Source organism: Hibiscus syriacus, unplaced genomic scaffold, assembly GCF_006381635.1.
Source record: "Hibiscus syriacus cultivar Baekdansim isolate YM2019G1 unplaced genomic scaffold, ASM638163v2 tig00000477_pilon, whole genome shotgun sequence".
NCBI lineage: Eukaryota > Viridiplantae > Streptophyta > Magnoliopsida > Malvales > Malvaceae > Hibiscus > Hibiscus syriacus.
Genome location: NW_024061790.1, coordinates 2,480,008 through 2,496,702, shown reverse-complemented (window position 1 = coordinate 2,496,702; position 16,695 = coordinate 2,480,008). Strand labels below are relative to the sequence as shown.

The 16,695-nt window shown below is 33.7% G+C and overlaps 1 protein-coding gene and 1 pseudogene across 1 annotated transcript; both read left to right on the top strand.

Annotated features, from left to right (window-relative positions):
* The first annotated feature begins 11,809 nt into the window (after positions 1-11,809).
* Positions 11,810-14,378, top strand: LOC120206882 (annotated as a pseudogene).
* A 1,514-nt stretch (positions 14,379-15,892) lies between these two features.
* Positions 15,893-16,419, top strand: LOC120207509 (protein EPIDERMAL PATTERNING FACTOR 2-like). Its single transcript, XM_039206959.1, has 3 exons — positions 15,893-15,983; positions 16,077-16,129; positions 16,234-16,419. The coding sequence occupies exons 1-3, from the start codon at positions 15,893-15,895 to the stop codon at positions 16,417-16,419; spliced, it is 330 nt and encodes a 109-aa protein (XP_039062890.1).
* The last annotated feature ends 276 nt before the right edge of the window (positions 16,420-16,695 follow it).

Below are 16,695 nucleotides of genomic sequence, written 5' to 3'. Positions count from 1 at the left end.
ATTTTGTGGGCAACTACAATCGAAACAATAATAACCCCTATTCAAACACGTACAATCCTAGTTGGAGACAACGCCCAAATTTTTCATAGTGTAATCAAGGGAATAGTAACAATCAAGCCATAAATTACAGGTCATAGCAAACTAATTCTGACCATCAACATTTTCAGAATCAGCATCATCAGCAGCCCTGGCAGAACAATAAAGGTATAGCTTCTTCCTCTAACACTAATTCGAATACTAATTCCTTGGAGTTATCATTGCAGGAATTCATGGCCTCGACAAATGATTTCATGGCTTCCACAAAACCTTGATGTACGAACATTCTGCAATAATTTAAAATCAAGGAAATTTGCTACAAAGCCAAGAAACGCTTTTGCAAAGCCATAGTTCATCTCTCAGAGCGTTGGAGAATCAAGTGGGACAAATTGCTACGGCATTATATTCTTGCCCACATGGAAATCTCCCTAGTGATACTGGAGCCACTAAGCATCATGGGAAGGAGCAATGCAATGTACTTACGCTAAGGACTGGAAAACAAGTCGACCAAGATGACAAGTTTGGGGGAGAACATCTGAACAATCCTCGCCAAGGTGTAACACAACTGGATGATCAATCTGAGAATGTTGAATGAGAGGAAGTGCCTAAAGAGAATAAAAGAAGTAAAGGCTCATAACAACATCGATCGGATAACAAACAATTCATGGTCAAGGCCATCGATTACTCAGTACCATCAGCAGTCGATGTGAGACCTCCACTACCGTTCCCTCAACGATTGAAGAAGCATGATGATGAAATCCAGTTCAAGAAATTTATTGATGTTCTAGATCAGTTGTATATTAATGTGCCCTTACTTGAAGCCATCGAGCAAATGCCTTCCTACGCCAAGTATCTTAAGGAAATTATTACAAAGAAAAGAAAGGTAATAACAAAACAAAAAGACCCCGGCAGTTTTATAATACCATGTTCCATTGGTAATAACTTCATAGGATGAGCTCTTATTGATTTGGGATCAAGTGTAAACTTGATACCAAAATCCATATTTATGAAGTTGGGCGGGTATCACGTCCATCCCACCTCGTTCATCCTACAGTTAGCTGATTGGTCTTATGTGCGACCCAACGACAGAATAGAAGACGTCATAGTAAAGGTGGATATATTCATATTTCCATTTGACTTTCTCATCCTGGATTGCAAAGCCGATGAAAATGCACCAATCATTCTGGGACTCCCCTTCTTAGCCACATGGAGAATCCTCATAGATTGTGAAAATGAAGAATTCACCATGAGAGTAGGCGAGCAAAGCGTCACTATCAATGTATTCAACTCTATGAAATACGTGGATGATTCAGAGGAATGTCAATGCATTAACAAGATTGAAGAAAAGGCAATTCTTGGACGAGGTAAATCCCTAAGGCTCGATGAATACAATGCTTTATACCATGAAACCACAACCGAGATACATAAAGCAGAAAACTTTGGCCCAGACGAACTATTTTCAGAAGACGATCTTGAAAATCATGGCCTCGACCATAGAAATTTGAGCAATGAACACCCATAAAACGATACCAATGCAAGTTGCGGAGGAAAGATAAGGGACCAATCTAGACTTCTTCATAACAGATCAGGTATGAAATTTGAACCCTTAGAATATGAGAAAGTTAAATCTCATGAGTCATGTTCATAACATGCACCGAAATTGGAACTTAAAACTTTGCCATCACATTTGAAATATGCTTATCTAGGAGTTAATGAAACCCTACCAGTGATAATTTCTACCAACCTAACCTCCGAACAAGAGAGTAGTTTGTTGAATATTTTGTCACAACACGGGAAAGCTATAGAATGGACGATGGAAGACTTAAAAGGAATCAGTTCGACCATATGCATGCATAAAATCAATCTCAAAGATAGCCACAGTACCTCGACGGAACCCCAAATACAGCTCAACCCGATCATAAAGAACGTAGTCATGAAGGAAATTATAAAATGGTTGGATGCGGGAGTAATTTATCCTATATCTGATAGTTCATGGGTTAGCCCGGTGTAATGCATACCAAAGAAAGGTGGTGTGATCATGGTTAAAAGCGAGCATGACGAGCTCCTCACCACAAGAACAGTCACGGGATGACGCATATGCATGGATTACAGAAAGCTCCACAAAGCCACAAAGAATGATCATTTTCCCCTCCCTTTTATCGACAAAATGTTGGATAGATTAGCGGGAAAAGCATTTTACTACTTCCTCGATGGATACTAGGGGTATAACCAAATTTCCATAGCACCCGAGGACCAAGAAAAAATAACTTTCACGTGCCCGTGTGGTACCTATGCATTTAGACGAATGCAGTTTGGACTATGTACCGCTCCAGCTACATTCCAAAGATGCATAATGGCAATCTTTTCGGATATGGTGGAAGAGTGCATGGAAATGTTTATGGATGACTTCTCCGTCTCGGGTGATGATTTTGACCGATGTCTTGGTAATTTATCCAAGGTGTTGAAACATTGTGAAGAAGGCAACCTAGTATTGAACTGGGAAAAATGCCATTTTATGGTAACAAAAGGAATAGTGTTGGGTCACAAAATTTCATGTCATAGCATCGAAGTCGACAAAGCCAAGGTGGATACAATTACAAATCTTCCCCCACCTACTAATGTGCGAGGTGTACGTAGTTTCCTTATACATGTAGGCTTCTACAGGCGGTTCATAAAAGACCACAAATTTCTAAACCCTTATATCTTTTGCTTCAACAAAATCATCCATTTGAATTTACTAATGATTGTTTGCATGCCTTCACAGATTTGAAGAAGAAGCTTTCAGCAGCACCAATTGTTATCCCACCAGACTGGAATGAACCATTTGAGCTCATGTGCGACGCTAGTGACTATGTAGTCGGAGCGGTGCTAGGGCAACGAAAAAAGTAAAATCTTTCATGTTATCTACTATGCAAGACGTACTCTTAATGATGCACATGTTAACTATACCACCATTGAAAAAGAACTCTTAGCAGTAGTATTTGCATTCGAGTCCACCAATGAGAGTTATCAAGATTCAAATAAAGAGGTGGATGAAGATGATGATGAAGAAGAATAGATGGCTAAGATCTTTAAAAAGTTCAAAAAATTCATGACTTCCAAGGAAGTGAAGAATGGATCGAGAAAGAAGAAGAGTCCCCCGGTGTGGTTCAATTATCATTGGCTTTCGCCTATGATTGAGAATCTACTTCCCTAACTCATAAATATTAACTAAACCTAGTTCAACTTCAAAAATATTTAGTCAAACTAGCATTAATCGCATCGAATTCTAATATTCGATCGAAAATTAAAAAGAAATGTTTCTATACTTTTAACTGCGAAGCTATTTTATCCTTGTTAAGCTATATTTATCAATACAAAACGTTTTTGTATTATAATCATGGAAGTTAATTATTCGTGATTATTTCCTATAAAATATTTCCTTTTCTCAACTCTCTTTTTCAACCATCATAATCTTGTAATCCTTTCGAGCCTTTCTGAATCGTTAACTTTGAACAACCAATGATTAGGGCTTAACAACGAAAATATCTAATATGTAACCGAAATTATTCTAAATCCTCGATAGTGACTTATATGATATGTATCCTTGCCTTTGTGGTCCGAAAACATTTAACCATCACTTTATATTCTGAAATCAATTATTTTCTAATATTTCTCAACTTCTCCCTTAAACTCGGGTGCTCCTAAACTTTTCATCTCTTTAGCAGCATTCATCCTAGGAACCGAAGAAGTAGACGATTGGAAACACTTAAGAATCGCGTCCAACGTCCCTAAAAAATACTCCCTGAGGCACCTGTTCTTCACCTTGCCTAGTTGAGCTAGGTAAATTGCTACTACTCTCATTAACTCCATCTCTCACTTCACTTTGGAGCTCTCTTAGTCTGACATCTATTAAAATATAATCACCTAATTATACTAGCAAAGACAACATACTCATTACACTATCAGATCAGAGATTTTTTATATTTTGTTGGAATGTACACCTTTTAAAACATAAATTACTTCTTTTTGAGCCTAAAATCGGTTAAACCTTAGTTCTGATACCAACAAATGTCACGCCCCTTACCTATACCCGACCCAGATACGAATCTGAGGTGTAATATTACTTTTCAATGATTTGACACTTTGAAAATCCGATTAAATTTGTTGAACTATGTTTTGATAGAACAATTAAGGCAAAAAAAATTGACTTGAATTGAATTTATTCAATGTTTTCAAAAATAATTCAAAGTCCATTTAACTTGGAATTAAGCACAAAATAATTTTTTGGACAAGTAGTACTAATATTGTTTTTACATTATCAATACCTCATGAACAGTACCAATATTGTTCATATGGTACTAATACCAAATGTAAGGGAAGTATCAATACTCACTAGGTAGTATCGATACTACCATCTTTGCTCAAATTGCATAATACAAAAAGGGTACCAATACTATTTTGTATAGTAGTATCGATACCATAGGCATAGTATCGATACCATCAAGCCCTAATAGCTAGTTGATTTAAAATAAAAAAGGTAATATTGATACTCCCTTTAGGAGTACTGATACCTTTTGTATTGGGCAGTTTTATTTTGCATAGATTTCATCCCCAAACGACTATAAATTATCTCTAACAGCTATAAGCGGTCGCAACTTCATTCCAACATATAAATACAAGTTCAAGACACTTGAAGAAGGGTAAGAACACATATCCAAGCATTCAAACACAAGAGAAGAGTTTTCCAATCTTATTTTATCTCTCTTGTAAATGTTAGTGTTTTAGTGAGCTAAATTTGTAAACACCCTACCTTTGAGAGGTTTTATTGTTTACTTGTTTTTAACTTTTGTAAAAGAGAATTCGTTTTATCTTAGCCAAGTGAAAAGATAGAGAGTGTAAAGGTTATCTCTTGATCCTTGAAAAAGAAAGAACAAATTAGTGAATTTGTTATAAAATCCTAAGTGAGGAGCTTAGATAGTGGAAGTAGACTTTGTTTATAAAATCCTTGTGTCAAATTTCTCTATCTTTTACTCTCTTTACTCTCTAATCGAATTATTGCCAATTCACCCTCTTGTAAATTTTACGGTTGTCAATTTGAGCTTCCAAAAATCCTATCAATTTGTATCAGAGTTTGACTCGTTAGAAGGCTTCACATCTTTAAGACGATCCTCGAAGAAGCTCTACCGATTTTCAACACAACCAACAAAGAGATTGCTTCAACCTCACATGCTTATTACATGGAATATTCTTAATTGGTTAACAATCCACCCTACTTCAATGGAGAAAATTATGCATATTGTAAGAATATGATGATGCTCTTCATTCAGTCCAACAATCTAGGAGCTTGGAACTCAATCATGAAGGGTTACTCCACTCCACCCAGTGAGATGGACGATCCAGCTCAATGCTAAGGTTATGCACATCCTCTTTTATGGATTAGGCCTGGATGAATATGAAAGAATCTCATCTTGTTCCAATGCCAAGGATATATGGGATAAGCTCCAAGTCACTCATGAAGGAACCGATGAAGTGAGGGAAATCAAGATAAGTCTTCTCAACTATAGCTATGAGAATTTCAAGATAAAACCCGGTGAAGACATCAAACCTATGACGGATAGATTTTCCGTGATTGTCAACGGTCTCAAGGGATTTAGAGAAGTAATCTCTAATGAGAAGCTTGCGAGGAAGATGATCTACTCTCTTCCAAAGTCTTGGCAATCGAAGAAGATGATGATTATCAAAGCTAAAAACCTAAAGTCTCTCACTCTTGACGAGCTGATTGGTTCTCTTCTCATTCATGAGTTGATGGTGAAAGACAAGGAAGAAGATGAAGAGAAAAAAAAAGAAGGAGGTAGGTGTTGCATTCAAGTCCACCAATGAGAGTTATCAAGATTCAAATAAAGAGGTGGATGAAGATGATGATGATGAAGAAGAGATGGCTAAGATCTTTAAAAAGTTCAAGAAATTCATGACTTCCAAGGAAGTGAAGAATGGATCGAGCAAGAAGAATAGTCCCCCGGTGTGGTTTAATTGTCAAAGAACAGGCCATGTCAAGTATGAATGTCATCTTCTAAAAAAAATGGTCAAGCAAGAAGAAGGCATTTGTGGCATCTTGGAGTGATGAAGATGACTTAAATGATGAAGATGAAGTAGAGAACATATGCCTCATGGCCATCGAAGAATATTCAATTGTATCTTCTAACTCAAATGAATTAAATTCACATTCTTTTAATGAGTTACAAGATGCTTAAAATGAGTTGTATTTGGAATTTGAGACCATGACTTCCAAATAAAAGAAATTGATTTCAAAACTTAAAATTGAAAATGATTTGGTTTTGAATGCAAAGGTTGATTTTGAGAATCAAAATGAAATTTTGAAAAAATGATTTAGAGCTTTCAAAAGTCAAAATCAATTATTTAGAAAAAGAAAAAAAAATGAAAGTTAAGCTTGAAAACTTAACAAAAGAAAAATAATTAATTTCTAAAAACAACTCATTATGTCTAAAAATGGCAAAATGCTCACATTTCCCTTTTCATGGTCATATGGAACATACTTTTCTTTTGAAGAAAGGAAAACATTTTAAAATTAGACAGGTATGGGTTCCCAAGGGAACAAGGGGCATTGAAACTAACGCCCATGAATCGAAAGCAATTTGGATACCAAAATCCAAATAAATGTCTCTTGTAGGTGTGTGGGAGCAATGGTGATGAAAGTGAAGATATTCAAATGCTCTAGCACACTTTGAAAAAGGAATGGGTAACCTCTAAGCTTAATTCTTTTATTTTGGCTATTTGGTTGCTCATTTAGTTTATGCATGCATGAGTTTTGATTTTAAATGAGTATGCATTGTTTTTAATCTCATGTATGTTGAAAAGTGATTTATGATGAACATTTTAATGTTATAATGATTTTTCATAATTTTTAGTTCATCATAATGAGTTTTGGTCAAAATTGGTTTTAAATGCAAATGATATCTCTCTAACAATTGATATCAAATTTTCAAATGTTTTGATTTTAAATTTTTTTATTATTTTTTGACATAAATTTAAATGTTTATGCATATGATTTAAAATGTAAATGATATCTCTCTAACAATTGATATCAAATTTTTCAAATGCATAACATTTTTGGAAAGCTTTATGCATATGCACTTAATTTCAATAATTGGTATTGCATAAAGTATTTTAGACTTGGATATATTGAATTTCATGTGCTATTGTTTTTTATTCTTTGTTGAAATTCAATTTTGTTTAAGGGTCAAGCTTTTAAAGTCGAATTTTTGTTTGGAATGCTCTTTTTGAGGGGGGCTTTTGATTTTTCCAATGTTTTTAATGTCAAGCTTATCACTTACTCTTCAATGTTATTTTAAAACTTTAAAGTTGAATTATTTTTGATATAACAAAAAGGGGGATAAGTATGGTTTGAAAAATTCAATTTCTTAATGAAAAAGGGGAGCTGAACATTTTCATATTTTTTCCAACATTTGGTATCCTTTTTCATTAAAATATTTTATTAAGGCGGAGTTTTGCCAAAAATAATTTTTCAAATGTTTTGTTATATCAAAAAGGGGGAGATTGTTGAACTATGTTTTGATATAACTATTAAGGAAAAACGTTTTTGGACTTTAATTGGATTTATTCAAAATTTTTAATGTTTTCAAAAATAAATCAAAGTTCATTTAACTTGGAATTGAGCACAAAATAATTTTGTGGACAAGCAGTATCAATCTGTTCTTACAGTATCGATACCTCATGAACAGTACCGATATTGTTCATATGGTACTGATACCAAAGGTAATGGAAGTATCGATACTCACTAGGTAGTATCGATACTAGCAGCTTTGCTCAAATTCCAGAATGTAAAAATGGTACCGATACTCAAAAGGGTACCGATACTACTTTGTATAGTAGTATTGTTACCATAGGCACAGTATCGATACCATCAGACCCCAATGACTAGTAATGGCTAGTTGATTTAAAAATCACAAAGGTAGTACCGATACTCCCTTTAGGAGTACTGATACCCTCTGTACTTGGCAGTTTTATTTTGCAGAGATTTCATCCCAAATGGCTAGAAATCATCTCCAACAGATATAAACGGCCACAACTTCATTCCAACATATAAATACAAGTTCAAGACACTTGAAGAAGGGTAAGAATACCTATCCAAGCATTCAAACACAAGAGAATAGTTTTCCAATCTTATTTTATCTCTCTTGTAAATATTAGTGTTTTAGTGAGCTAAATTTGTAAACACCCTACCTTTGAGAAGTTTTATTGTTTACTTCTTTTTACCTTTTGTAAAAGGTAATTGGTTTTATCTTAGCCAAGTGAAAAGATAGGGAGTGTAAAGGTTATCTCTTGATCCTTGAAAAAGAAATATCAAATTAGTGAATTTGTTAGAAAATCCTAAGTGAGGAGCTTCGGTAGTGGAAGTAGACTTGGTTGATAAGTCGAACCACTATAAATTCTTACGCCAAATTTCTCTATCTTTTACTCTACTAACTCCCTAATCGAATTATTGTCAATTCACCCTCTTGCAAATTTTTCGGTTGTCAATTCGAGCTTCTGCAAATCCTAACAATTTTTTTTTACTTTTTACCTTTAATTTTAGTGGCAAAGCCCTCATTAACACAAGTTAAAATTAAAAATTAATATTAGACACTGAGAACAAATATTTAATATATTTACATAAACCTTAACTAATATAGTTACAAAACATATCAGAGCATTCGCAATTTAAACATTTTTAGTACATGCCAACAAAATTTCAAAATAACAAAATTACCTACTATGCAAATCGATCTGATATGATCTTCTTTAAAGGTATGTTCTCTTAACTAGCTTTACTCTGATGACTTCTCTGAACCTACGTGTGAAAACACTCACACGCTAAGTCTTTGACTTAGTGAGGCATAAATGAACAAAATAAAACATTCAAAACATTTACTTAAACATTTCAGGAGAAATATTGAATACGAAAAACAAGATATATTTCATATAATTATCATATATTGTTATGCACTGTTCAATTCCTATTATCTTGTTTGAATAGCCCAAAGTATGTCACTGAGAACTTAAGGTATGTGAGTAATTTGAGGTTGTGCAATGTAATTGTAGTCGAAACTGTCGCGTAGAATTTGTACCAAAGTTCCATATAGAATATGCACCGAAGTGCCACATAGATTTGTCCCAAATGACCGTGTAGAATTGTCCCGAAGGACTACATGGAATTATCTCGAAGGACCGTGTAGAACCGTCGTCTCTTGGCATGCCAATTATACCTCTAATTTTCATAACAGATACTTTGTGCTTTCACCATATAAATATTTCACATAGCATTGTTCAAGTCATCATTTATTCACATAAAACATATACTCATAATAACGAAATCAAAACAATTTTTTTGAAATACAATTTAAGCAAAACATTATAAAGATATTTCATAAAATAATTCAATTTATTTTCAATCAAATATTCGAGGTTGGCTCATCTCAAGCCAACCTCATATAAAATATAAAATATAAAATGATTAAGTTGCACTCATCTTTGCCTCACTTAAGCCCTAAGCAAAACCTTTTTCACCTTAGCTCAATCTCTTTATTACATCGATTCATTCCGTACTTGCTTTCGATTTAAATCTACACATTAACATAACCAAAATGAATACCGAACCTAAATTAATTGTTAACTAATCAGCATTTACATCAACTAAATAAAAAACCTATTTCAAAATTTCAAGCTGAACAGTATTGGTACTCTACACCCAATACCAATACTTCCCTTCTATGGTACCGATACCTACCTCAGTATCGATACCCTATTAGCATTTTGGAATTTCCTCTTCAATTACAATATCGGTACCTTGCTATTGGTATCGATACCCCCAGTATCGATACTACCCCTTCAGTATCAATTTTGTTCACCCGATTCATACAATATCGATATTGTTCTTCCAGTACCGATACCCTTGCCCAAAATTCACTTATTTCATTTCGAATATCACCCAAAACTCACCTAAATCTCATACTTCTAACTCCATTCAAGTCCTTTAACTCAATAACATTGGTCATAACTAACTTATATCAATTAAATCCCCTTTAACATCCAAAATTTTCACTAGAACACTTAAAAGTAAAAATTAGACCCATTCTTTAAACATATTCCCAATCCTTTCTAATACCTCAAACACCTTATTTAGACCTATGACAAGTCAAATATATCTTTAAAATCCAAATACTAATCAATTTTCATCAACTTCCTTAAAAGCCCATTTTACCAAATCACCATTAACTTATCAATCTCATAGCTTCTGATCATATTTAATCTTTCTTAAGTTTTTATACACCCAAAGACTCAAAACCAATTCAAAAATGCAAGAAACAATCAACTTTAATAATACTCACCTTAGTAATGAGCTCACGATAGAAAATGAAGAAGAGAAGAGGAAGAAAGCTTCTAGGCTTTTCTTTTCCTTTTTTTTCCTTTTCCTCACATGTTTAAATACCATTAAAATGAATTTTAAATTCATTTCATGCCAAAATACCATTTTGACCTTCTATCCTTCAATCTTTGATATTATATCCTAAACAAAAATTCCCAAATCAATCCTTGAACATTTCAATTTATCAAAATCAAATCGCTAAATTTTGAATTCTTACACTTTAGTCACTGACCCGATATTTGGAGTATTACACTCAAGACATGAAGGCCTATAGAAGGAAAAGTTGACACACAAGAACTTCTCTAATTTAGGTGCATCGACTATATATTGATAACCATCATCTCCCTTGAGGCCAATTAACACCACATTCAATTGTAATATAGTAATAATCTAACTCCAACTATTTTAGAGAGATTTCTAATCATACTAGAGATGAGTAACAAGATAACCTATTCTAATCATACTAGAGATGAGTAATAATAATCTAGTAATTGCTAACTCCAAATTTTTTTAGAGATCTCTAGAACGCAATGTGAATTTTGAATCACATTTTAGGGAGATCAAATGTGTAGATTATAATTTAGTTATTTTGAGTCCTTTAACTTTTTCCAATTTGACTATTTCATATAATAAAAAATATAACACAATTTGATAAAATAATTTGAAAAAAAGTTTATACTTTTTTAGAGATTTAACAATATTTTTAGAAAGAGAATATATTCTAATCATCATGATTTATGTTTTTATGTATTTTTTTCTTGAATTTATTGATCTTATGTAGGTATTCTCTACTGCAGTGGTAATTTCACTCTTGACATATCAAGTGGTAATTTTTTCTTCGTTTTGATATTTTTTGCTGATTGTATTAAGAGGTGGTTCGACATAAACAGAAATAACAAGAGCTCTGAGAAATTAGAGTTTCTTAGAGATGGGTTTAAAATAGATAAGAGTCAAACGACCTGTTAAGATGTTTTTCTATGTGATCAAATAATGTCAAGTCAGTCGGTTTAACATGTCACACCAATATTTCTTTATCTTCTATAATGACTTTTAATAGTAAGTGACCGATTTGTTACACATCGAAAACTTCATTGATTAAATTATTACTTTTTAAACAATAATGAGAAAAGGAAAACTTATTCAAATATTAGTGACTATTTATGTAGTTTACGCTTTTCTTTTTTACTGCTTAGCATTCTCTTTTTCTCAGAAAAATAAAGGAAAAGAAAATTCGTATAACTTAAGAAATCATATTTTGGGGTTTTTTGATTCGGCATTTAGCTCTCTTGATTCGGAATAATTTTTTCTCATTTTTTGTCCATTTTGAGAAAAGGGAGCTCTTTTTCATTAATATCAAGAAAGATGAAGGCGACGGCGGATTCGTGTTTTGGGGACGATCAATTGTGGCCGCCGGGGTTTCGTTTTCACCCAACTGACGAAGAGCTTGTTCTTTATTACTTAAAGAGGAAGATCTGTAGAAAAAGTCTTAAGCTTGATATCATAAGGGAAACCGATGTTTACAAGTGGGATCCTGACGAATTACCTGGTATTTTTTTTCTTTTCCTTTATAAACCCTAAGATTTAGGGTTTTTTTATTGATTTTTGATATGGATTTAGGGTTTGGGTGCTTTGACATCGTTTTGATTTTATCTGTAATTGATTTGTTTTCTTTCTTTTTGGGTTGCGTTGACTTAGGTTTGCTTTGCTTTGCATACTAATTGGACTGTTTCTGTGGTTTATCTTTTTGTTGCCTATTAATAGAATTTGATGGAAATTTGAATCATAAAATTTGATTTTATGAATCCATTATCGTACACACACACACATATATATCATACACGATGATAGATTCATAAAATCAAATTTTAAGCTCTTTGTTCCCATTTGAAGCTCTTGCTGCTATCAGTAGATAATGTTTCTAGTATGATCAGTTTTCTAATAAATAAAAAATGCTATTCAGGGCAATCCATACTGAAGAATGGGGATAGACAGTGGTTCTTTTTCTGTCCAAGGGACAGGAAGTACCCTAATGGAGCAAGGTCAAATAGGGCAACCATACATGGGTATTGGAAGGCAATAGGAAAGGATCGAACTATTTCGTGCAATTCTCGAACAGTTGGAATCAAGAAAACTTTAGTTTTCTACAGAGGGCGTGCACCTAGTGGCAAGCGGACCGACTGGGTAATGCGTGAATATACTCTTGACGAAGAGGAGCTTAAGAGGTGCCAGAATGTAAAGGTATGTAGATGAATTAAGTTTTCTATGGAACTTTTCCAGTTTTCGTGCTGTATACGACCTGCTTCTTGATGATGTGTTTCACTTTTGCATATCAGGATTATTATGCCCTGTATAAATTGTATAAAAAAAGCGGACCTGGTCCTAAAATGGTGAGCAGTACGGGGCACCATTTAAAGAAGAAGCATGGGCTGATGAGGATTATGAAAGCAATCCGGTAGTCACTCCCGTAAAGCCAGCTGATGAGGCTATTCCTGTTGATAATGTAAAAGCTGATGCTCAACATCTGTCTCCATTGAGTGATATCGAGGAGTCTATGAGACAATTAGCTGATGAGCCTGCACTTCCCCAGCCACAAGCTCATCTTAGCCGTGTATTGCCTCAGATTGTCAGTGTGGACGAGACGCAAAGTACCTTGCTGGATTCATCTCCAATAGATATTCTCTTTCCCGAGCCACTAGCACGTGCCTATGGTCAAGCAAGCTTTGATTTCCCTCAGTCGCCCACTTCTCAATTGCAGTTGCAGGAGACACCTGAGGTCACATCCGTTGCTGATCACTTTGAACAGTTCCCCCAATTATCCGAGGCAGATTTCTTGGAAATGGATGATCTCCTTGGTCCTGAACCTTTGATCTCCGGTACAGAGAAACCTGTGGAGAATGTCCAGTTCAATGAGCTGGACGGACCAAGTGAATTTGACTTGTACCATGATGCTGTCATGTTTCTGCAGGACATTGGGCATATTGATCAAGAAACAGTTCCACTCTCGTATGATACTAGGATCCATCAGGCTAGTTACCAGTTTGAATCCCAATCTAATATAAGCCTGGTGGATCAGCAGTTGCAGCCTCAACTGAATGGCTCGGTAGATAATATGTTGAACACAGAGTGTTCTCAGTCTCATTCCAGTCCAACTGCGAACATGATGGATCAGCAATTGGTGTTTCATTCAACTATGGAGCAGGTGGATTACCATGATCAAAATCATCATCTGCAACCAGATCAGATTAATGGCTCACTTTGGACACATGATCAAAGCAGCGATGTCTTTATTCCATCAGGATCAAATCTCGGGAATGCTCCTGCAAGTTCAGGTAGAACAAATTTGGAAATCAAAATGGATTTATTTGTGAACTTACATAACTTTCACTGAGCTATGCTTTTGTTTTCGACCAAGTATTGCCTTAGCTCATTTTCTTTAGAGCTAATGACTAATAGTTGGGTAGATAAAAAAAAGAAAGTGGAATTTGAGCTTATATGCTTATAAATGTTTTTTTTAGGTTTCCTGTACAACAGTACTAAGCAAGACCAAGGTGACAAAAATGGAGGTGGAAGCCGGTTTTCGTCTTCATTGTGGTCATTCGTGGAGTCAATACCTACGACTCCTGCATCTGCTTCTGAGCGTCCTTTGGTAAATCGTGCTTTCGAGCGAATGTCAAGCTTTGGTAGGTTGAAATTAAATGCTAATGTATCAGCAATGAGTGGTTCTGCAACTGCTAGGAGGAAATGCAGGAACAAGGGTTTTTTTATCATTTCTGTTCTAGGTGCACTGTGTGCTGTTTTATGGTTGCTAATAGGAACAGTTAGGGTCGTAGGGAAATCTATCTCCTCCTAAATAAGTTGGAATTGTTTAATATCTAACATTTGATTTTGAATGTAAAGGAAGTGTTAGCTGAAGTAATAGGTGTCTATTTTACATTTTTGGATAAATTACGTGTTTAGTACCTAAACTGTTAATTTTGGTATGTTTTAGTACCTAAACTTTCAATTTTTTCAATACTTAAGTTTTGGTATTAAAATAAAAACTAAATTTTAGGTATGATTTTGAAAAAATTAAAAATTTAGGTACTAAAACAGATCTAGTTTAGGTACTAAATGCATAGTTTACTCTATTTTTTTTTTTGTCGCATATTTTGCAACTTTGATATAGTTATCGATGGTGATAATATTCAATATGTATTAATCGTTCATATACTTTTATTAATTTGTTACATGTAAATTATTAAAGTGTTGATTTTCAAAGTAGATTTAATGACAAAGTCTAATAGTAATATGTATAAAGTACACAAATGATCTCTTAATTATAGGATATTGTTCATAGAGTCTTCTAATTATTAAAAGTTACAGAATGGTCTATTGAATTACAGAGAGTTACTTTATTAAGTTTATTGACTACTAAAAGTTATAAAATAGTCACTTTAACTATTTATTATGTTCTAAATTCGTCATTTTTGTTAAAAATTTAGTGATAGTTTAAGTTGGACATTAGCTTGTTGAATAAGATATGATAAAATTTGATCTCATAATTTCAAATGGTTATCATATCTTAGTCAGCATGTTAACGTCTACTTCAAACGACCGTTAATTTTTTAAATGAAAAAGACGAGTTTGGAACATAATGAATAATTGAGTTATCATTTTGTAACTTTTAATAATCGAGGAACTCAACAAAGTAACTCAATATAATCGGAGAACTATTTTATAATTTTTAATAATTAAGGGATTTAACAAAACACTATCTTATAATCGATAGATCATTTGTATACTTTACCCTAGTTTTATTTAATTCGACAATTTTTTCAATTATCAAATTTAATATGAAACCTTTTGAGAAGATAGCCGTGGATCATGTGAAATGAATAAGTTGTACTTTCTTTCCACGTTTAAGTATGGGTGTTTATTCGATTAATTCGGTAACCGATCAAATTGAATAATCATTAATCGAATTTTCTTTTAACCTTTAATTGAAACAATTTTTTTAAATATTTTAATAGAACCAAACTAATTTTGGTTAATTTCGTCGATTAACCTAATTAACTAAAATTATTGAATATTTTATATTTTATATATTTAATATTTTTGGTTAATTTTGTTACAACCGAAGTTTAAACACCCCTAAAGCTAAATAATATATATATAATATATTAAATATTTAATAGTTTCGATTAATTCAAATAATTAACCGATTTCAAACCGGATTAATCGATAACCAAAGTTTGGAAAAATCATTAACAGTTAACCAACCGAACTAAAAATTAACCAACCGATTAACCAAAAAAAAAATTTGATTGAGTCGGATAATTTAAATTTAACCGAATTATGAACGCCCTACATTTAAGGCCTCACTCTTTCACTATATATACACACCCTTGCCTGCCATCAAATCTCTCGCAAAACTTTGCGCTCCCCATCATCATGAACAACTTATCTTTCAGAGTAGTTGTAATTTTCTTGCTGGTTTGTTCATTCACTGAAAGCCTTTGTGCTCCCCATCATCATCACCATGGTAAATAGCACATTGCAGAAGTTACTGTCATTTTTCTCTAGTTTAGTAATTCGTATTACCGAGTTTGAGTACGTTCTACATGTATGTATGCAGCGAGCAGCCGTGGAAAAGTAGTCGACACCAATGAAGGACAAGTGCAGCCTGAGGTTAGCTTTTCATCAACTTGGCCTCATCTCCCGTCGTTGCGGTCTTAGTACTTTTAAATCCCTTATTCGGAATAGATGAATTGATTAACGATGTTTTTTTGCAGGAAGAGGTGGTGGGGATGGAGTTATACCTGGCGGGGTCGAACTTTCCGGACTGTTCACACGCATGCGAGGCGTGCTTTCCGTGCAAGAGGGTGATGGTGAGCTTCAAGTGCTCAATGGCCGAGTCTTGCTCCATTGTGTATAGGTGCATGTGTAAAGGCAAATACTACCATGTTCCTTCCTATTAACTATTAGCGTTTGGTTCACAGAATGTAATATTACCAATGGAATGTAAGATTACCAGGGAATAGGATTACTGAGAATGTTGTATTTTGTGTTTGGTTGGTTTAGCACGAATGTAAGATTACCGTATTTGGTTAAAGGAATAAAAGATTATTAGAATGTATATTTGACCAAATTGTCCTTATTATATATTTATTTTTTTAACAAGTTGGAAAATATTTATATATTTTCTTTAAAAAATTTAAATTCATAAAATTTATATATTTTTTTACAAAATTAAA